General features: G+C 39.8%; 1 protein-coding gene across 2 annotated transcripts in view; it reads right to left on the bottom strand.

Annotated features, from left to right (window-relative positions):
• Window positions 1–23502, bottom strand: part of TMEM87B (transmembrane protein 87B) — a 49801-nt gene that overhangs the window by 5451 nt on the left and 20848 nt on the right. The window contains exons 9-17 of one of the 2 annotated variants that reach the window (XM_073897395.1): window positions 23193–23292; window positions 18779–18872; window positions 13231–13302; window positions 11197–11305; window positions 11057–11115; window positions 9541–9644; window positions 7904–7977; window positions 3287–3360; window positions 1225–1277 (exon numbers count right to left, since the gene is read on the bottom strand). In XM_073897395.1, coding sequence (XP_073753496.1) covers window positions 1225–1277; window positions 3287–3360; window positions 7904–7977; window positions 9541–9644; window positions 11057–11115; window positions 11197–11305; window positions 13231–13302; window positions 18779–18872; window positions 23193–23292 — 739 coding nt within the window. Of the gene's footprint in view, window positions 1–1224; window positions 1278–3286; window positions 3361–7903; window positions 7978–9540; window positions 9645–11056; window positions 11116–11196; window positions 11306–13230; window positions 13303–17158; window positions 17231–18778; window positions 18873–23192; window positions 23293–23502 lie in introns of both variants that reach the window. The other variant, XM_025868192.2, reaches the window with a different exon arrangement.

Raw genomic sequence — 23502 nt, 5'->3', positions numbered from 1 at the left:
CCGACTGGACGTCTGCTGGTGAAGGTAATGAAGAGAGGGTTACACGATATAACCTTTACTTGGGAAAGATAATGTGGATAAAAAGAAAAGCCAAGTGTAGAGCCTCGATGAGTGATGGCCCTCCCTCACTGGGAGGGAGAGCAAAGTCTTATGTGCTGGAGCTGCACTACACAAGTGCCATCACAGCAAGACTCCAGAGGACGCCACTTAGAGAGCAGGCTATGGTGTGGGCAGAAGAAAGAGAACCGGGAGACAAGCCAGGTGTGAGAGAGGGGCCGGGCAAGACTGTTTGTAATACCACCATTAAGGAAAATCCAGGGAAGACGACTGCTTTAGGGGAAACATGAACCAGAACCTGAGAGACCCAGAAGACAACGGTTGGGTGCTCAGCACTCTGGAGATAGACACTAGCAATCTTAAAAATAGTTCTTTTGTGAGGTTAATGACTTTAAAACTTATTAGGATGTACTGAGTGCACTGAAGAGGGAGGTGAACTCTGCTAAGCTGTGTCCTTTATGGCTTGTCAGAGATTAAGGAAAAGTCGTAATGTCTATCTTATAATAGACTGCATCATGTTATTCATGGTCCATTCAAATTATCCTATGACATGCAAACAGAATTTCATACTCCGACACGAACCGTCTAAATAGGAAGTAAATGGGAGCAGGGAAATGAAAGAACAGTATATGGAAACGTGATCATATCTGGCTGTCCTACTGTTTTCTGTGGCAGAAACAGCTACGTAGAATTCTTGTGTCAGACAGGACCTAGATCCTGGTTAGCTCAAAGTTCCCAAGGGGCTTCGTCTGCACTCTATTTTTCCGATGCTCATGTTTTCCTCCATTGACTTCCCCACCACACATGGTATTGTGGTTCCATGTGTTTGAAAAAAATGTTTTACATATGTTTGAACTTCTCCATGATAGAAAGTTGAAACAAAATAAAATGATTCTAATCCTGAAAAACTTAGATCAGAAAAGGCTGGAGTTGGTTATAGGCCATAGGTATGAAAGTAGTTGCTGTATAGGGAGAAATGGAGGAGAAAGAAAAAGGCAGCGCTGTGTTTTCTTTGTAGTCTGACATGAAATCAGTCGTTTGCTAGTGATGGGGGCCTAAAAAATTTATGGAGGTATGATGTTCGAAAAGCACACGACAAAGTATGAAAATTATTTCTTTATATGATAACCTAAATTTTAGACTCAAACTTTAAGAGAGGATATTTACACATCTGTGAATGAAGAGGGAATATTTTCTTCCACCCACTTCAAATCTTCATCCTGTAGAAATAAATATGTAAATATTAGCATTTACTTAGTATCACCTGAAAGCAGAATTTTAAAATATAATGTATACAAATTTAAGCACTAAAATTCAAATGCATGATTCTTTGCATTTCTACATATCCTAAGAAGTTGGCACTTGTGCCACACAGAAATTATGCCAGTATTCTCTTAAATAGGCAAACAAAAATTTGAACTTTGGAATTTTGTACTCCTTCGTTTTCTTTAGATGCATGCAAGGTGTTATTTTTTTGTCCTGAAAAAACACAGTAGAAACACAGTTGATTTGTAAGACAGAAAATAGCAAGAATATTGATTTTTATTGGTTTTTTGCTCCCAGCATTCATTATGCCTCCTAATTTGTTCTAGTTCTATATCATGAGTTTATAATTTTTCAACAGAAAAAGATGACAGTACAAATACTCTAAATTTACAAAAGCCGATTTTTTTCAGTCTCTTATATTTATGCTCATCTCCCTGTAGGAGACAAGAAAAGGAAAGCAGGTCAGTGAGGATATCTGTTTTTTAACAGAAACTTGCTTATGGTTATCTCACTGGGAGAAAGAAAAAAATGCATACTAAGTATTTTGATTTATAAAATAAAGTAAATCAAAATGTTTCTCTGTGATCTACCTGGCTACATGGAATACTCTGGTTCTAGTATTAATCACATCTTGCTCACCTAGGAGAGAGACAAAGCAACTGAGCCAGTATTAACAGGAACCCCAATTCTCTGAGTGAGTCTCAAGGAGAAATAAGTCATGAGATAAGGCTTCTGATCAAGAGCTGACTGCCCTTAATTTAGGGAAATAAAGTATTCCCTTGATGTGTTTGCAAGCATTGAGTTTTAAAATAAACTGAGACATATCCCTAAAATAAAAGGGAAATATCTTAATGAATTTAAAGTATAATGGCTCTAACATCAGATAATTAAAACTGTTTTCATTTTTTTCTATTAACATATAATGTATTGTTTCAGGGGTACAGGTGAGTCATCAGTCTTACACAATACACAGCACTCACCACAACACATACATACCCTCCCCAGTGTCCATCACCCAGCCACCCCATCCCTGCCACCCCCCTCCACGCCAGCAACCCTCAGTTTGTTCCCTGAGATGGAGTCTCTTATGGTTTGTTTCCTTCTCTGGTTTTGTCTTGTTTCATTTTTTCCTCTCATCCCCTATGATCCTCTGCCTTGTTTCTCAAATTCCACAGATCAGTGAGATCATATGATAATTCTCTTTCTAAAACTGTTGTAATTTTTAAAAAAGTTTAAATCCATAAAACTACTCAAAGAACACATTTTAAAAAATTACTGATTACCGAAAATAAAAATGAAAAAATTTACCCAAACCAACAGATCAAACTGTTCTCATGGATCATCTATCCTGTCAGAACTTATAAGCATACATAAATTTTATACGCTATTAATCACAAAATACACAATTATAAGAAAGCAGAATATAAAACTGTATGAGAGGCACTTCTGCTGTGCCTAATTAATATGCCTAAAAAATTAAAAAACTCATCTCTACTCTCTACTTTATCATTTTTTCAAGTTTCCACAGTTCTATAATAAATGTTAATTTTGTTAACTGCACAGGCAATACATAACGTCCTTTCCTAACAGATAACAAATGTTATCTGAAATGGCTTCAAAAATCACTTTAAAATGTGGAAAAATTAATACAAGCTTCTACTACGTCAAAGCTTCTCCATCTTTAATGTGCATATGAGTCATCTCCAGGATCCTGTGAAGAAGCAGATTCAGATTCAGTAGGTCTGAGGTGCGCCTGAGCCTGCGTGTCAAACAAGCTCCCAGGTGATGCTCATGCTAGTCCAAGAATGGCACCCGGGAGCCTGCAGCTACTGCAGTTACAGCCATCGGCCTTAACCAGTATCGCTGCTTGGTAACACTGGGTGCTGTGCAAAACACCTTCGTAGAGAATGTTTTCCTGACAATGAATGTGACACAGACTCTATTAAATACATACTATACTCACAAAATTATCAGAAGTAGCAGGTTTAGCTGTTCCATTGGAAACCGTTTTTGAGACTCTTAATTTTATTCCTTCAGCTATAATGAGAAACATTATGGAGAGAAATAAATTATAAAATATTTTCTTTAATAATCTCATATTTAATAGCCCAACAAAGATTTATATATATCTTTGTATATATAGATTTATATATAGAGAGATTTTTATATATACTAATTATTTATATATGTATATATTTAAAAGAAAGTTAATAGCGGAAGCTTCGGGCAGTGTGCTGGCTTTAACATATCACTTGGAAATGTAGGAGGGATGGCAAAAATTAACAGATTTCACAAACGTTTGCAGTAACAACTAGGTTTTCAAGAGGCTAGTTTGAATTCTAGTTTTAGAGGAGTTTAAAGATTTTTATTTGAGAGAGACAGAGACAGCGAGAGAGGGAACACAAGCAGGGGGAGTGGGAGAGAGAGATGCAGGCTTCCCAAGGAGCAGGGAGCCCAATGTGGGGCTCGATCCCAGGACCCTGGGATCACTACCGAAGGCAGATGCTCAAGGACTGAGCTACCCCAGGTGCCCCTAGTTTTAGAGGAGTTTAAACAAACAAGTAAACATATACATATTTCCTTAGAGAGTTTCAATACATTTTAAAGTTTATGGATATAAAAATCTATAGAATTTGCAGTATCATATTCAATAATAAAACACATCTTTGGTTATGCTTTTACTTCTCTGATGTGTACATTTTGGAATGTGCCTATGATAAAAATAAAATGGGAAAGAGAAGGATTTTCTTCCTATTTGACCAGGCTCTCCTTTCTGCCACCAGTTTCAGAGCAGAGGTTAAGGGCATGAGTTCTGGAACGAGACTGCCCACTAAGGATTCTGGCTCTCCCTATGCAACCCTGGGCAAAGCAGTTAACTTTCTGTGACTCAGCGTCCCCAGCAACACAATGGGATAATACTGTTATCTACCTTATTAAACAAGAGCATTGAACAAGTAAGCGTATATAAGGTGCCTGACATGTAATCTCTGCCCCATAAGTAATCACTTTAGTTATTACAATAATTTGCAAATCGTGCTTCTCCATAAACAAGGTCAATTGTTATGTTATGATCATTAAGTTGATATAATGAATACAAATGAGGTTCCTTGATCAAAAAATGTTTCTGTGGGGTGTTTAAAATGCCAAAATTTGAGATCTCTTCTCTTAATGGGGCAATACACTGCTTTTTAAAATTGAGGTACAACATAGACAATAAAATACACAAATTTTAAGTGTACAGTCTAAGAGATTTTACAAGCATATACACTTGTGTAACTACCATCTCAGTCAAGACACTTAACATTTTCAACATTACATAAGGTTCTTTAAATTCCTTTCTGGTCAATCCTAATCCTACCAGAAGCAACCATTGTTCTGATTTACATAATCACCATAGCTTAGTTCTGCCTGTTCTGGAACTTCATATATAGAACCATAATCCATGGACTCTGTATTCTTTTAGATTTGGCTACTTTCACTCAATATAAAGGTTTTGAGATTTATTTATGTGGTAGTGTTGGTTACTTTTGATATGGAACAGTAGCCCATTGTGTGGTATACTACAAATACTTTATCCACTCATTTGTTGATGGACATGGGGTTATGTCCAGTTTTAAACTATTAAGAATAAATCTGCTGAAAATAATAGTGTACATCAGTGTCCTTCGGTGAACATCGCTTTCATATCCATCATTTGTTCTGGGTAAATATCCTGGGGTGGAATGGCTGAGTTGTATGGTAGGTGTATGTTTACCTTTTTAAGAACGACATCATTTTTTAAATTAGTCTTACTACTTTACATTCTTTCCAGTAGTGTCTGAGTGATATAACTGTTCCACACCCTCTCCAACACGTCATGCTGTCAGTCTTTTAAATTTTAACCATTCTGGTGGATATGTGGTGGTATCTCACTCTGGTTTTAACTTGTGTTTCCCTGATGACCGAGCATCTTTTCGCATGCTTGTCGGTCATTCTTTTGTCTTCTTTGGTCAAGTATTCAAATATTTTTTTGTTTTTTACAAATTGAGTTTAATTGATTTATAGGGATTTTACTTATATTCTGGATACAGGTCCTTTCTCAGATATATGTACTGAGGATCTTTTATTCCAGTCTAGGGCTGGATACAAGTCCTCTGTCAGATACACGTACCCATAATCTTTTACACTAGTCGAAGCCTGGCCTTTCATTTTCTTAAGTTTCTCTTGATGAGTATTTTAATTTTTGTGAAGTCTAATTTAGCAGTTTTTTAAAAATTTTATGGTAACTGCTAATGTCCTAAGAAATTATCTAACCCGAGGTTATAAAGATATTGTCTTGTTTTCTTTCAGAAGAGTTACAGTTTTTCTTTTTTAGCAGGGAGGGACACAGGGAGAGGGAGAATCTTAAGCCAGTTCCAGACCCAGTGTGGACCCAACACGGGGCTCGATCCCACCACCCTGAGAGCATGACCTGAGCCAAAATCAAGAGTTGGACGCTTAACTGACTGAGCCACCAGGGCCCCCAGAAGAGTTATAGTTTAAGTTTTCACATCTAGGGTCTGTGGTCCATCTTGAATTGATCATTATGTGATATCTGTGTAAGGAGTCTAGGTGATTTTCCCTCCATGTGTTTATCTAGTTGTTCCAACACACTTTGTTGATAATACTATTCTGTTCTCATATAACGTCTTGGTGCCCTTGTCAAAAATCAGTTGACAAATGAGGTTTCCAGTTTGAAGCTACTTTAATTATTGCATTCCATTCATCCATTTTTTTCATTCATTCATTCATAGAGGGGGGAGGGGCAGAGGGATAGGGAGAGAGAATCCCAAGTAGGCTCCACACCCAGCACGGGGCCCAATGTGGGGCTGGATCCTACAATCCTGAGATCATGACCTGAGCCAAAATCAAAAGTCGGCCTTTCAACTGACTGGGCCACCCAGGCACCTCTATTGCATTCCTTTTAAAAACAAAACTTTTAGAAACCTATTATATGGAATCAATTTGGTACTTGTAAAAGTACATTCTTCACAATGTTATTACTTCATGCAATAACAACAACAACAAAATCAACTGACCATATATGTGTGGATTTATTTCTGGACTCTGATACATTACTGTGTTTCTCCATCCTTCTGCCAAACCACACTATCTTGATTAATATAACTTGATATTTTTATAAGTCTTGAAATTACTATAAGTCCATTAATTTTATTTTATTGAGATAAAATTCCCACACTATAAAATGCACCATCTTGAAGTGAACCGTTCAGTAGATTTCAGGATAGTCAAGGAATTATGCAACCATCACCACTAATTCCAGATTTTCATCAACCTAAAAAAAAAAACCCCAGGCCCATCAGTAGTCACTCCCTACGCATTCCTTCCACCAACCCCTGGCAATCATCAATATACTTTGTCTTCTATGAATTTACCTTTTGTGGACTTTTCATCTAACTGGAATCATATAATTTGTGATCTTCATGATTGGCTTTCTGATTCACTTAGCATAATGTTTTCAAGATTAGCCCATGTTGTAACTACAAGAATGTTTGAGCTCTTCCAGGTCCTTGCTTTCTGACATACATTTTAAAATCAGATTAACTGGGGCACCTGGGTGGCGCAGTCGGCTGAGCTTCCGACTCCTGATTTCAGTTCAGATCATGATCTCAGGGTCCTGGGATTGAGCCCCGAGTTGGGCTCCATGCTTAGCAGGGGGTCTGCTTAAGATTCTCTTCTCCCAGGGCACCTGAGTGGCTCAGTCGTTAAGCGTCTGCCTTCAGCTCAGGTCATGATCCTGGAGTCCTGGGATTGAGCCGGGTTCCCTGCTCAGCAGGAGGCCTGCTTCTCCCTCTTCCACTGCCCCTGCTTGTGTTGACTCTTTCTCTGTCTCTCACTCTCTCTCAAATAAGTAAATAAAATCTTTAAAAAAAAAAAAATCAGATTAACCATTTGTACTTTTTTTAAGGTCAGTTAGAATTATGACTGGGATTGCACTGATTCTACTTATCAGTTTTTGGTACTGACTGCTCAATAATATTGAGAGTTACAATTCATAAACATGTTACAGCTCTACACTTACTTATTCTTAGCAACTGAATTATGTAATGATATTGCCTTAACAAATGTTTAAAGTATTATGGTAAAATTAATAAAATGACAAAATGCTATGTAGAAATTAACTGAAAGATGAAAATAGCACTAAAACTAGTTAGAAATGCTTTGGGAATGAACGGGAAATTACAGATAGATAGATATATATCTAATTCTGAAGAGCAAGAAGAGGTGATTCAAGGAAATTTAGCAATCATCATTAAGAAGAAGATTATTAGGAGCTAAGCACAATGTAAACTAAATTCTTAGCGTGAAACAGTATACCTATTTTAATACTTAGACTTTAAAAGCGAACAGGTAACAAAAGCTCCAACTACATTAAGGATCTTGAAAATTTCATTACTGACTTTTCCTTTTGTGACTACCGTAACAGGGGTTTTGGCAGATAGAGTTTTAAAATTATTTTAACAGGAAAAAAATGTGACTTTGCATCGTAAGTAAAGGTACAAGGTACAATAGTCATTTAATAAGAAAACATATCACTCACTTAAATTTTCAGATGGTACCATAAATTCTTCAATTTCATCATCAGAATCATCAATTAACGGCATGAAGGCATATCTACATCAGAAACAAGGAGTAGTTTTATTAGTGCATTTAAACCTGTTCGGTTTTCAGTTCATACCTAAAAGCATCATTACATACAAAAAAATATTTACATTAAAAAATTTCTTATAAATTCAAATTAAAAAATTTAATTATTTTACTCTCAAATTAGGAAAGATTATCAGCAATGAAACAGTGAAACTGGAGCTCCCAAGCCCTGCTGGTGAAAGTGTAAATGGGAAAGATCTTTCTGGAAAGCAGTTCTGCAATGTTCAGGGAAAGGAACTTCCTGATGTACTTTTTTCTCCCTGTCAAAAATCCTCCCTGCCCACTACTTGTTAACTTATCCCCTAACAAAAGGTAAATTGCTAATCTTACTGGTGAAAATAAAGTGTACTGACTAAGCCACATTTGCTAGGTCAGAAATACATTCAGAAAGCACTGCTGATAATAACAATAATCCTAGAAACAAACTAGTCCCTAATAACTAGGTACTGCTTCTACAAATTAGGCTACATTCATATTATGGAACGCCAAAGAGCCATTAAAAATAATGTGGTAGATCTAGGGGCATCTGGCTGGCTCAATCAGTAGAGCATGTGACTCTCAATTTCAGGGTCATGAGTTCAAGCCCCATGTTGGGCATGGAGCCTACTTTAAAAAAAAATGTGGTAGATCTATACAAGATGATATGGAAAGATAGATCTTAAACAAGAAGGTGCAGAATGGTGGATATGTGTATGTACATACTTATGTATAATTATTATATACTTTAAAAAAAAGAATTATCTATTTATTTTACAGAAAGAGAGAGAGTGTGTGTGCATGCTCGCACAGTGGGGTGGGGCAGAGGAGACAGTTTTAAGCAGACTCTGCACTGAGTGTAGAACCTGACTCGGGGTTTGATCTCACAACCCTGAGATCACGACCTGAGCCAAAACCAAGAGTCAAGACGCCTAACCGACTGTGCCACCCAGGTGTCCCAATTACTATATACTTTTAAAAAGAGAGGGAGAAACGCACACTGGTATACACTTTTCCATTTTTCCTTAGAAGGGCATTCAAGAAACTTCACATCACTTTCCTTGGGGAAGAGGAGTGAGGCAAGGGCAGGTGGGCCATCCTATCACATGTAGCCAATGACACAGCCTGAACTTACCACTCAAGCTCCTTATATTTTGGTTCCACTTTTCCTTTCAAGCTTTATTTCCCTCCAATGTAAGTAGTATTAACCAAAATATATGCCTCAATGACCTCCAAGGTATACCACGTTTTCACCCACTACCTCAGAAAATGTACATTGTTTCTCAGTCCAGCCTTTCACGGTTCTGCTTCTTTCCTTGAGGAAGATGCTGCCTTTCAAGGAGGCTTCCTCAACCCTCTTCAGTCTTCCCCCTGGGCTTCCTAGTTTATACATCTTATTTCACTGTCTTACATTATGTCTGTCTCCCTAGTTGATTGTGTACTCCTTTAAAAGTGAGGACTACTTGCTCAGTTTCTATAAATGTGTTTTTATTTGAACACAGTAGCAGTGATCAACAAATGCTTGCCAAATGTGAATTTTCCCATGGTAGGTACCTCTGATTGTTTGCTGATGGTCTCCACAAAAACATTATTACAATAAGGATAAGTGAAAAAAGGAAACTCCAAAATGCATCATCAACCCAGCGTTCCATCCAATCCTATAACAAGGACAATTCAAACATGAAATATTAATTTTCTGATAAACACAGATAAGATTTCCCATTAAAATAGTGTACAATGACAAACACTAATGAAATCCTTCCAACCAGTCCATCTTCCAAATAAGTACATTTTTTTAAGAAAATAAAAACTAAGAAATGCTATCTTCATCAAATTAACATGAATGCCTACTTCAGCCATTAATCAATCAGATAAACAAAATCCTAACACAAATTATATACTACAGTGTCATAAAGAATTAGTGTTTAGGGAAGCCTGGGTGGCTCAGTTGGAAGTGGTTAAGTGTCTGCCTTCGGCTCAGGTCATGATCTCAGGGTTCTGGGATCAAGTCCCGCATCGGGCTCCCTGCTCAGCGGGGAGCCTACTTCTCCCTCTGCCTGCCGCTCCCCCTGCTTGTGCTTGCGCGAGTTCTCTCTCTGACAAATAAATAAAGTCTTAAAAAAAAAAGAATTAGTGTTTAAAGGTGCTTCTGAGGTCATTTAATCTATTTTCTAGATGAGAATTGTGAGGCAGTTTAACAAGACAATCAGAAGCAAGTTCACAATGGGTACTTTTGACATGGACGGTATTAGAATTTCCGAAGTGAAGATCTCGGTGCAATATTTTTCCCAATAAATTATTTTGCTTTTAGGAGATTTTATTATACATTGTTTGAAATGTTCCTAAAGGGCTGTTTAACATTATAAACACTCCTTTCCATAAAATTTTAGGGTCAACAGAAAGATTTACAAAACAAAAATAAAAATCCAAAAGATATACTTAGAACTCCAGGTGAAAAACCTAAGGTGACAGGAGGAGAAAAAAGAAATTCCAGAAAGTTCAGTTTCTTCTCTCACTAAATTATCCCTAAGGCAGAAGTCTAGGATGCACAGAGGGCTGTCTGTAATGCTTATTTAGAACTAGAGACTAGTTCAAAATCAAGAAGCCCCTGAAAAGGCCTTTTAAATTTTAAGTCTAAGAAATGTACCTTCTACCTAGAGAACCCACAGAGAGTATCTCCTGAATGTTCATAACGAGTGTACCATCTTAGAAATATGTCAGACTTAAGGTTTACTGTCCCATTTCGATATCAAAAACCTAATTTCATGGTATGCAAGAAGAAAAAGCTTTCCTGTTACCTTATGTTATATAGGAAGGTAATTATTTTTCAAAATATATAAAGGGGAAGTTGAAAAAAGAACATAATTGGACAAGTAGATTTAGGAGGAATATTTTCAGATTCATTTAAAGGAGGCAAAATTTCTTATAATTCTCTGTAAAATAATTCAAACTAAACTGAAAATCTCCACTAAAATTACCTCTGTTTACAAACACAAACTAAATTCTTCAAAATTACCCAAAATAGTATAATTAAAAATGAAAACTGTTTAAATAGGAAGATTATACTTACTGATTGACATTTTGCAATTCTAAATGTCTTGGTTGTCCACACCATAAACACTATAGAAGCTGAAACACACCAAAAAAAGTCACCTCTGAAGGAACATGCAATACTAAAATAATTTATTGTAATAAAATTAAATAGCTTACCTAGTACAGCAAAGATCAGAGTATTTGTAAAGTGCCTGTATAAAGAAAATTTCACTGTGTTCTTTCTTAGCCTTAGAGTCTTCATGGTTTGTGCCAAACTTATAAATATGTGCAAAAAGTTAAGGAAAAACATTTTAAATAGTAATAAACAGTTTAAAAACAAAATAAGAATCTCTTACTACATTTCTAAAATTAGTACTGCTAAATAGAGTTCCTATAAAAACACAAAAAATATTATTTTAGTCAATATTATATGATCATGATACTGATTTTATTGCAGATTTTGTTTTATAATTTACCATTGTCTGAACTAAATAAACTTTGAGGAAGACAACAAGCAAGAAGCCCTATGATGTTCTCCTTCAACATCAAGCTCTCAGAACATAGGATAGAGCAGTATATACACTAAAAACGAGCCACCTTAGGCCAGACACTCTTAATAGATCACATTATGACATACCCTTAGGCTTGTGCTTTTGTCTCTGTTTCTTTCTTATTTTCTTCTTTCCAGTCTACTCTCTTTTTATCCTCTGAATGACGATAATTAAGAAGGGAAGTCAACAGGGGCGCCTGGGTGGCTCAGTCACTACGCATCTGCCTGCGGCTCAGGTCATGATCCCAGGGTCCTGGGATGGAGCCCCACATCGGGCTCCCTGCTCGGTGGGAAGCCTCCTTTGTCCTCCCCCATTCCCCCTGCTTGTGTTCCCTCTCTCACTGTGTCTCTCTGTCAAATAAATAAATAAAATCTTAAAAAAAATAAAAAGAAGGGAGGTCATCTATTAATTTTCCAATATATAAATTGAAAAATGAAATACGTTAAATAAAACAAATCTGGACTTAGGTAAGGAGGGACTTCATTCAAAAAATTATTGCAACAGGCAGAGGAGGCTTATTGCCATGGGGAGGATGTTCCAACTCTAAGATCTGCAAGAGTCCCACAGGTCAGGCCAGACAGGGCTTTGATTTTGTAGGGAGGGGAAAACAAGACTAGAAAACAGGTGTGGGGAAGTGGGTGGCATGACTGGACAGCTGCTCAGGGAACGACTTTCCCTGAGGTGTGCAGATTCTCGAGAGGGACCACGGAGGAAGGCTGTGGTAGACGAAAGCTCAGGGACCTAGGGAGGGAGACTGCTTAGTCTGGCCCAGGCTGGCGTTCTGGCCAGATTGGTCAGCAGGTACACAGGTCTGTGTCTGGCCTTGTCAAAGGTAACAAGGGGGCATCTGGGAGTCTCATGTAAATCCTATGGGACTTATGTCTCATGTAAGTCCTTTGAAGTAAGCCTTTCCCTGGAACACGAAAGGGTGGAGGTTTTCTTAACCATGGCTGTTTTCCAGGAGCACAGGGACCAGGTAAAGCTCAACACTGTCACGTATGAAGAAGCAAAAAGAGGCTTCTCCACTGACTCCTTGGCAGTGAAGCTGGGACTCAAGCCAGAGCACTCTGTAAATGGGAGTTGCTTCCTCTGGAGCATACCATCCAGCTTTGTTCATGAACTGTATATTGAACAAAACAGACCAGAGAAAAGACTGGAAGTGGCAAACTTTGGATTTATGCCTATTTTAAATTCCAAATACTTCATGAATCAGAAACTTCATGGCAGTACTCAAATTACCAAAACTGCTATTCAGTTTTCCTAAATGACCAGTGAGTTACGAAAGGAGATCAATTTCTAAAACAATGCAATTCAACCAATTAAGGCTACTGTCAGAATTTACAAAACAGTAAATATACTGTCTTCTTTTAACAGTATCAAGACAAATGCTTTTTTAAAAATTCTTGACTAAAATGAATTTTCTACGTTAAAAATATGGTCACATTGAATAATTCAAAAGTATTTCTGAGAAGCCGAGGAATAAAAAGATCAAAAGCAAATTCAAAACTGCCTAAACCTCCACTTACCAAGACACTGTTAAATTTAAGTAAAGCTTAAATCATTTCTCCCTTTAAAGGAAAGTTGTTACGAAAGCAAACAGGTCCAGTTATCCTGAGGTGAGAAGCAACGGGAGCGTGTTGCTGCAGTAGGAAAAGGATATCCACCAGCACAAGCCAGAGTCAAGGAGAGAGAGAGGGAGACTGGCCAGAAGCACAAGATCAGAGTCATCTGCCTGCAGCAAAACAGCAAAAAGTTAAAACAAGCAGAAAAAAAGAGGAAGAGGGCTTCATGAGAAAAGCAATGGCTCTGAATTTTTCAAGTTATTTCTTCTTTTACTTGAGAACCAGATTCTTACGGGATAGCTGTGTTAGGTTCATCAGAGCAAAGGAAGCGGGGTCACTACGCAAGCCCTCAGGTCTGTATGTATGTAGACCTGCTTCTCCTGCTTGCCATTTGTAATCATTCAAGAAATCTACTCTTCCTGTACAGATAATGCAGACTTCTCATTTCAGTAAAGAAAACTGCCAAATAACCATCTGAAAGCAAACATAGGAAATTCAGGTTCAAGCTGAAATGGATACTAAGTTTTCTTTCTTTCACCATGAAACACTAACCAAGATAATTTTAATTTCTGGATTTCTTTATGCCTTTTATTTCTAACACCTTTATTAAATGTATTAATCATTAAGCAAACTAAATCTTTTGCCTTGTTTTCCTTATCTCCCCACTCCAATCTGGCTCATTATATGTTGGAATAGATCAAAGTCAACGCTGTCCATAAAGGTGATAAATTGCCCTCATTCAAATCCAGATGGAATTGGGCCCTTAGAGCTGCTTGTCTTTGGAATTTTCTGCCAAGTTGCATTACTGTTTTTCACAGTGAACTACCTTGTGGATGGTTAAGAACAAGAAATCTTTGAAATACATATCTGTGAATTACCAGCGTAAAAGATAATACAGATTTTTAAAAATGCCATGTCTATAGCTCAATTAGTTGACTGAAGAACATACTTGCTAACTTTAATTAAGGCTCCAAGCATATATAATTTTGGAGACAAAACAATTCCAAATTAAGCAGATATCCTAAGCTCACTTTCTAAATGCACAATGACAGAAGGGAAGACGTTAAGATCCAGAGCTGGCAATGCTGAGACTAACAGCTAGGTTCACCTGCACTGCGATTCTGCCTATCCTGATGCCAGGTATGTTCATCCTGCCTGCCCCTTCTCCTCAGGTCAGCTGAGCATCCCTAACAAGTGATAGCGCTGCAGCAGAACAGGTACCATGGCCCCTGGGGATGAGCTCTCATGGCCAGAGTACTGGTCATGGGCAGAACTGAGGACTGTAGTTGACACCTTTTCAACAGCTCAATGTTGTTAAATGTGTTTTCATGTGGAAAATATAAAAATTACACTACAATAAGATTAGTATCATTGTTGGAAAAGATAAGATGTATTTAACTATAATTTCTTTCAACAAACTTGGATTCTAAAGTAGTATCTTCGACCAGAAGTAGAACAGATTTTTAAGCAAGTTTGGTCAGAAACAACTCTTTAAATCAGGTATTATTTCTTAACTAGATACTCTTCAGAGAGTAGGGAATCCACGGATGTAATTTTGGAGGCTTTTAAATGCCCCACTGCAGGCAACACTTTTGTGGGGTGTGTGTTTCTATCTTGTAAAAAGAGGCTCCCCAGCTTTCATTCGATTTTCAAGGGCATCTTTGGTCCCAAGACCCAAACAAGGCTAAGAACCACTGCTTTAGGGAGTAGGGATGGTAACTTAAAAGGCTTTTTTCTTTGGTTTTTAACTTGGAAGCATACTAAAAACTCACAAACAGGGAGTTTAAAGAGCAGACAGACTGGGTTTCAAAGAAACCACCCACAGGGGACTCAGAAAGGGCCATGTCTGTTAGCGTGTCTGCAGAAAGGGGTGCTTCCTTGCAGAGGAGGAACAGAGAAAACTAAAGCCCTCTCTGGCCTCCCTGTGAGAGATAAAGATGAGAAAATGGAAAGGAATTACAAGGAAACAAAAAAATGTTTAATATTAAAAGCAAAAAGACAAGTATTGAAGACAGTGGAAACAAAAAAAACTTGGTAAAAAAAATCTATCTAGAGAAAAGAGTTTCAAAGAGGATGTAAATGCAGAAGAAAGAGATAAAAATAATGTTCTGGGATATGCATAACACTGCATTCTGCTCTGACCAGGTCACAGTTTCTTTAGTGTTCCTCCCATTTCCACGAATGCATATTTGAGGGCTCTGCCTTGGAGTTAAGAAGAATGGAATTTCCCAGACTCCACTGAAGTCACTGAAGCAGTGAGGAGGGTCCTCAAGGATGGGTCACCACGCCTCCAAAACTTCTCTTGCTGTAACATGGCTTCTGTCCCACCAGTGTCACTGAGTCTGCTCTCCTGATGTCCCATTTGTGGCCTCTGGAAGGACCAAAGCCAGGTGCACCTTGGCAGTTCATCTCTCTGTAGTACTGGTCACTGTTGACCACCCTTCCTTACCAAAGCTTCACCCCAGGACAATTTCTGGGCTCTTCTACCTCCCTTTACCCTGGTGTTCCTTTCATGCACATTTCCACCCCCCACTGGGCACCATCCTGGGCCTTTCCTCTCTCTGATCTACACGTTCTTGGCTCACTTCCATGGGCTGCGACCTTCTCTCACATGAAGATGACCTCCAACCGTCACCAGTTCCAATTCCTCTTACAAACCCTGACGGGGATCTCCAACTCTTTACTTAACACTAATGCCCTAGGCAGCTCACACTTCATCCATTATGGTCCCTTCCCTAAGTTCATTGCCTTGGGGATGGCAACACTGTCCCCAGCCACCCAAATGAGACAGCAAGACCTCTCTGGAGCTCTCTCCCTTCTTTTCCCACCCATTTCTACTAAGTCTATCATCTGGAGTCTTTTTTCCATTCCCTCTGCCCTATTTTTAACCTATCTCTTTTTTGGACTACTGCAAATGACTCTTTACCACACTTCCTATCTCTAGGTTCTAGACTTTCCTTTTCCAGGTCATTTTTACATTTTTATTTTTATACGATTTTAAATAATTTCTACACCCATCGTGGGGTACGGACTTAAAACCCTGAGATCAAGAGCTGCACGCTCTTGGGGTACCTGGGTGGCTCAGTTGGTTAAGCATCTGCCTTCGGCTCAGGTCATGATCCTAGGGTCCTGGAATCAAGCCCTGCATCAGGCTCCCTGCTCAGTGGGGAGCCTGTTTCTCCCTCTGCCCCTCCCCCTGCTTGTGCACTCTCTCTGTCAAATAGATAGATAAAATCTTAAAAAGAAAAAAAAGAGTTGCACACTCTTCCAACTGAGTCAGCCAGGTGCCCCTTCCAGGTCATTTTTAAATGTCATTCTTGAGTTCTTTCTAACACAGATTTCATCATGCTACTCACCTGTGCAGCTTTCATTCCCCTTTCCTTTCTCCCTGCAGAAGGAACTTGAGACTCTTGAGCCCGTCATTCTATCTTTCCCTTCTGGTCCCACCTTCCAGGATTCTCCCACATACGTCCACTTATAGGCAAGCTACTCTGGGACATTCTATCACTGCACCCATACTTTCACGCTTCCAACTATTTGCTCCCCTCAATTCTTCCCAGGATGCCTTTTCCCCAATTCTTTCCCCAGTTAACCTCATCTGTCCTCTCGGTCACAATTTAATGTCACCATCTCTGTGAAGAGATTGGTGATTTTTGCACTAGAATTACTTTCTCTTTCCTCTGTTTGCATAGCACCTCTTTAAAATGGCAATTTCTATTGCTATATTGCCCCTAGTTATATGTTTGTCTTCCCTCCCAGAGTGTGAATTCCTTAAACGCAGGGACAATACCTTTTTCTTCTCTGCCTCCTCAGCATGGGGCACACAGTAAGTACTTAAGTTTGCTGAACTAACAGAAAAAATAAAGATATTCTTTGTTTGGGGAACTATTGCTTTTTCACCTTCAACTAAATTCCTATATTGAGGTTAAAAATAATGTATACCTATATTTCTCTTATTATAAATACAAACTGAAAGTAATCTGATTTTAATGATACAACAAAACTTTAGGACACAGTAAAGGATATAAACCATATAAAAATGGAGTCAATAACTGCCAAAATAATGTCACCAAAAATAACAGCTAAATGGTTAGAACCCTGAAAGATAAAAATAGGGGGGAAAACCTGAATGTAAACGTTTCATTATATTATAGAAATTATATGAAAAAGAAAAACAATTTAGCTCATCTCATCACTTTACAAAAGCCACATAAAATTTTTATTCCTAATAAAATTGTGTCTAAGCTCATGGAAATTTTTGTTTTGGCAGCAACAGATGTTAGCTTGTCATCTACCTGTTCAATTACAATGTAAAATTGCATTATGGAATGGCAAATAAAACGTGTCATGTCCCCAGCCCCACTTAGGTCAATTTCAATCTCTCCCCTCTCCACACCAAATCTACCACCAGGGCCACTAATGAAATGGACTCCTGATCTTCCCTACTATCTGTGAAGGGACATGGAAAAAAAAAAAGAAAAGGAAGTGTGGAATGGTAAAAACAAACCATAGGTGAGACACTTTAATCACAAGTTGACAGAAAATCATATTTAAATATTTAAAAGTTATATTGAAGACATTGGCTATGTAAAATTTTAAAGAAATACAATGTATATACCATATCTGCATGTGGGATATTTATCTTTTTTCTTTCTAGCAAAGACTAGTTCCTGTAAATTATATACGTAAATGCAAAGCTCTTCATTAGTCTGTAAAAATGAGAATAAATGTACCTTTCAAAGAGTCAAAGATGAAAAGAGCAGGTGCATCTAATACAGAAGGCAGATGTATCAAAGATAATAGAAAGAAGAACGAGGCTTTTAACAAATTGAACAAATGGCCTGCTTCAAGATCAAAATATGTGAAGTCAACTTAATTGGCAACATAGGATCATTCACTCTGTGCAGTGATCTGATTTACACATCCAGTCCAAAAGATATTTTGGGTAAAAATTACTAGGTTCTTTGAATCAAGCAAAATATAATAAGCTGCTTAATCACTCAGTCATCAGCCATATCATTAAGAAAAATGGAGAGCTAGAAATCTAGGGGTTTTCCCAGATATAAATGTTCTGCCTCTTCTTAGAGAGTGAAGTATTTGCTGCCTACATCACCCGAGTCATTTCTCCCTGGACACTACCTTCTCGTGGTTCCTCCAAGAATGGAGTCTGCTGAATCCCCAAACACTGAGTCCACAAGAGTCAGAGAATACTTATAACCAAATGAGACTTAAGAGTGATGAGATGTAATGTCTGCATGTGTGAAGGATACAGTTAGTTCTGTTCACTTCCACGGGTTTAGACCAAGGGTTAAGGAAGAAATGAATGTGTTCAGACTGTATAATGATAAAGACAAATGTTCTTTATAAAGAATAACCATGAGCATTTTTGAGATGGAGCTAATTCCTGGGATGACATCAAGTGGTGCCTTCATAATTGGTCATATTTTAAGAAGTGCTCTGTCTGGACTTCTACTACTTTGAGGAAGTATTTAAAAAGGGAAATATTCCATAGGGGGGAAAAAAAGGCTCAAATTGGGCCTTTTTCATAATTGTCCTGTCTTTAAAAATTTATCTCAGAGATATAAAGTAAATCCTATTTCATAGCAACAACAAAAAGGGATGAAGTTGGAATCATGTGGTTTTTACCCCAATAACTCTCATCACGCCTTCAATAGCTGCGAAGATAAAGTAAAGAATCCCCAGTCCGACCACCCGGTGCATGACTGTTCCTAAACGGGGCCTGGAATGAGGAAGAAGAAACAGAAAAAAAAGAAAAAGAAAAAGCACCGGTAAGTAAAATGCATCTGAATACAGTAACTGGTCCCATTTCCAACACAGAGAAGTTATTATCTAATCAAAGCAGTCTGCTCCCCGCCATCCGGCCTCTGTTTCCTCGGTTTTAAAAAACAGCCTCTTTCCCGGGAACAGGGCAGAAACAGGCTCAGGAGACATGGGCCTCCTTCTCTAGAACTAGAAGCTGTACCAACGCCCATGAAGCAACATGTTGAGACCACCCGTGCCAGAGGATTAGCATTAACACAGGTACTCACTGCACCGGATGGAAGAGCAGCCTGAGGAAACCTAGGAGGCTAAGTGCCAACTTCTAAGTGTCACTGGCAGAAACAGTAACTTAATTCTTTCATGAACATTAATCCACTGATTTTCTGACTTGGGCAGAAAAAGAACAGGAGTATTAGGAGATCAAATTCTATTCCCTTTCTTCTCTCAATGTCTAAAACAAGAGTGCTAACACACTGTAGTTTCCATTCTTTACACTGGAAAGAATTAAAATAACATTTTTGATTCTTAAAAATATCAATGCTTTGGGAAAATGCAAAGACAGTAATTTTTGTGATGAGTAATTTGAAAACAGAACTGAAATTTCATGAAATTTGCAAATCATATAGCACAAACGTTTCAGCTCAAAAACCCTCTTGCCAGAGTAATTAGGGAAAAAAATTGATTTTAGAAAAATACTTAATGTAGTCACTTTAAAACAAAATCTAACTAAAAATTAAACTAATATCCATAGCTTATATTGAAGACTCTGTATCTGATTTAGTTCATCTAAATTCTGACTCATTACAGCCCCTAACTGGAACCTTCCAACAGCCAGAACCATGAATGCTCTGAAGTTTGTAACTAGAATTATGAGGTACAAGATTCCACATGAGGACTCTGTGTTCTGTATACTGTACTAAGGCCAAAAACAAACAAACCTCCCAAGACCCCAAAAAGCATTTGAGAAGAAATCTTAATAAATACCCAGTGGAAAAAAGGTTTCCTGGCTAAAATCTTGCTAACTACACTGATCTCAAGCTCACAAGCACATGTATGTGTGTTCAGTGCATATTTACTGAGTGCCTACTACGTGCCAGGGACCGTGCTGGGGCCTTAAGACGCAGCAGGACACAAGACAGGCAAAGCTTCTACTCCAAGTGAGGGCAAGACAACAACTCCTAACATATGCATCAAGCGGTGCCCTAAAAGGGGTGAGGATCAGAGGGACCCGAGGGTGTGCACCACACTGGGAATTCCAACAGCACTAGCCTCTCTGGGAGAGGATGGTGAGCAGAGACAAGAGTGAGGAAGCAGGGCGCCTGAGTGGCTCAGTCGTTAAGCGTCTGCCTTCAGCTCAGGTCATGATCCTAGGGTCCTGGGATTGAGCCCCGCGTCGGGCTCCCTGCTCCGCGGGAAGCCTGCTTCTCCCTCTCCCACTCCCCCTGCTTGTGTTCCGTCTCTTGCTCTTGCTGTCTCTCTGTCAAATAAATAAATAAAATTAAAAAAAAAAAAAAGAGTGAGGAAGCAAACCACGCCCAGGATCTGGGGGGAAGATGCTTACAGGCAGAAGCCTTTATGGCACTGTGGGGAAGTGTCTGTTGTGTTTAAGGAACGGCAACAGCAAGAAAGCCAGCAGGACAGAGCAGAGTGTTCAAAAAGGAAGAGTGGCAAGAGGTGAGATCAGCCATCTAAAAAACCACAGAAGGGAATTGGATTTATTGAGTGAGATGAGCAGAAAAGTAATGAGATCTTAGTTACATTTAAAAAGGATCATCTCGGCTGCTGCTATCTGAAAAGACTGACAGACCAGGGCAGATGCAGGGAAACCAGTCAGGAGGGTACTGAAGTCATCTAGGGAGAGAAGATGGTGTTTAGACCCAGGGTGGTGGCTGTGGAAGGGAGGGGGGGGTTCACTCTGGATGTGTCCTGACGCTAGAGCCAAGAAACTGGATGAGCGTGCCCCAGGGATGCGAGTCGCTGGAACAGAGGTCTGGGGCCTGAGCCTGGGGCACTTCAGTGCTGGAGCTCAGGAAGACAGAGTCTAGCAGGGGGGCTGGGAGGAGCGGCCAGGGCTCCAAGACTCAAGCTGCCACAAGGCCCTTGCACAAAGTCTGAGCAAGGCCATGTGTTTTGGCAACAGAGGTCCAGGTGATTGACAAGAGCAGTCTCGATGGAGGAGTGGAGGCAAAACCTCACTAGGGTTATGTTCAGAAGAAAATGACGGAAGTTGAACTGGCAACCACAGACAATGCATCTGAGAAATGATGCTGCACAGGGATGAAGAGAAATGAAGGAGAAGCAGAGGAGAGGGCCGGCTGGGATGGAGGGAGATTTGCTTTGGAAGATGACCGAAGTTAACAGCATGCCGTTGGCAGTGATGCAGCTCAGGAAAACTGATGACCCCGGAGGAAATAGAGCCGGCTGCTGGAGCAGCTGCTTTGACACAGGAGAGGTAATGGGATCCAGAGCACAAGGGCAGGAGCAGAACTTAACCACTGCCTTTCAAGAGGAGGAAAATGCTGTACGTGGTCCAGAATGGGGGGAATGGTACAGATTTGGTGGCAGGAATGCACTGAATTCCCTTCTGATGGCTTCCATTTCCTCGGGGAGAAAAGAACCAAGACCAGCTAAGACGGACGTGGGTAGGAGGGGAGAGAAGGGGGTAGAATAGTGTTCTGTAGGGTGGGAAAAGGGCCATCAGCCAGCACGAGGGTCTGAGCAGTGTTCTGTAGGGTGGGAAAAGGGCCGTCAGCCAGCATGAGGGTCTAGAAACTGCGAGGGGCATTAAGGGCACACGTAAAGTTCTCGGTCATGAAGGGAATGAGCCTGCACTGTGGTCAGGCAGGTTCTTCTGCTTGGGTATGAGCATGAGGCTCAAGGGAGGCTGACAAAGAGAAAGGCGGAGGGCTTCAGGTGTATGCAGATATTCAGCACTCTGCAGGATCGACGGAAGGTGGCGGGATCAAAAGGCCAGAAGCCACACTAGGGTCAAAGAAGAAGTGGGCTGATCTATTGGGAAAAATAAATGGCAAGCAGCGAAGGTGACAGTTGAAAAGAGGATTAACATTTGCAATGATAAAGAGATGATACAGTTAAATATAATAGTAAAGGCTAGGAAGTGGCAGTGGGAATCGGTAACTGACGTGAGGGACAGGCAAGAGCAGCTGAGGTGCGGAGATGAGGTCCGGTTACTCACGGGATCACCCGCACAGCTACTGAAATCACAGGGAATTCTGACACAGGAAGTGTTGAGAAAGACAGAGAAGCAAGCACTCGGAGAGCTAAGGGACGAGGGGGGAAGTCTGGAACTTGAAAGGCAACTGCGGTTGAGAAGCTGTAGCAGGTGATCCAGTCTGGAAGCTTGAGCTTCTGGGAGCTGGAGAGTTTTTTTGTTTTTTTTTTTTTTAAAGATTTTATTTATTTATTTGAGAGAGAGAGAGAATGAGAGAGAGAGAGCACGAGAGGGAAGAGGGTCAGAGGGAGAAGCAGACTCCCCGCTGAGCAGGGAGCCCGATGCGGGACTCGATCCCGGGACTCCAGGATCATGACCTGAGCCGAAGGCAGTCGCTTAACCAACTAAGCCACCCAGGCGCCCGGCCGGAGAGTTTTAAAGAAGGAAGAACAACGGTCCAAGCAAAGGGCGGTGAGGAGAAAGAGGACCAGCCCTTCCACGGTCATTCCCGGTGACTCTCGGGCTTGGGAGAGAAAAGACGGAGCCTGAGAGGGTTTGGGAGAAGTAGGGTCCTCACTGGACGGCCAGGGTTTAGTCTGAAATCTGCTGACCTGGTGTTTAGTCCCCTCTCCCTCACAACACTCAAATACAATTGTAAAAACATAACTTGGGGCGCCTGGGTGGCTTAGTCGGTTGAGCATCTGACTCTTGATCTCAGCTCAGGTCTTGATCATGAGGTTGTGGGTTCAAGCCCCAAGTGGGGCTCCACGCATGGCACTCCATGCTCCATTAAAAGCATAACTCTATGTCTAGGAAAGAGAAAATGATTTGAACTTTAAGAATCATTTAAAATTTTCCTATCCTTGAAGTTGACTGCTTATTCATATAACCATAAAAAGCCACTGGAATTCAAATTCGAGATCTTTATTTGAGACAATGTAAAGTGATCAGTACCTGGAAATCCCTTAAAAACACGTTCTTGCAGGTATTTCCCTATGGGGTTTGTATGATCATACTGAGAAGTGTCCAGTCTCACAGAATCACAACGTAGATGCGAGGAGTCACAAGACTGAAAGCTTGGTATCTTTCCAACACGCTAATACTTACTTCACAATGCCATAGCCCAAGCTCACAATGATCACAAGGAGGCGAGCCAATGTCCTCTTAACCGCAGATATCAACTCAGCAAATATCAATAAACCTTGGGCTGAGGGGAGGAAAGAAAAGAAATCATTCTGTGCACATCTAGAGGCCTGCCACCAAAATCCTAAATATGTACTGTGTATAACTATACATCTGGACCTCAGCTGAGTTAGCCATATTTGCTTTAAAGGTCATCTAATCCAACAGATGCTTCAAAACCTCAGTGGAGGGGAATCTGTTACTTCCTGGAGAATTCACCCCGTATTTGCTAGCT

Source organism: Callorhinus ursinus, unplaced genomic scaffold (assembly GCF_003265705.2).
Source record: "Callorhinus ursinus isolate GAN/ISIS: 27379988/994484 unplaced genomic scaffold, GSC_fseal_2.0 scaffold10, whole genome shotgun sequence".
NCBI lineage: Eukaryota > Metazoa > Chordata > Mammalia > Carnivora > Otariidae > Callorhinus > Callorhinus ursinus.
Note: the sequence above shows the minus strand (reverse complement) of the source record. Positions and strands in the feature narration are given on the sequence as shown.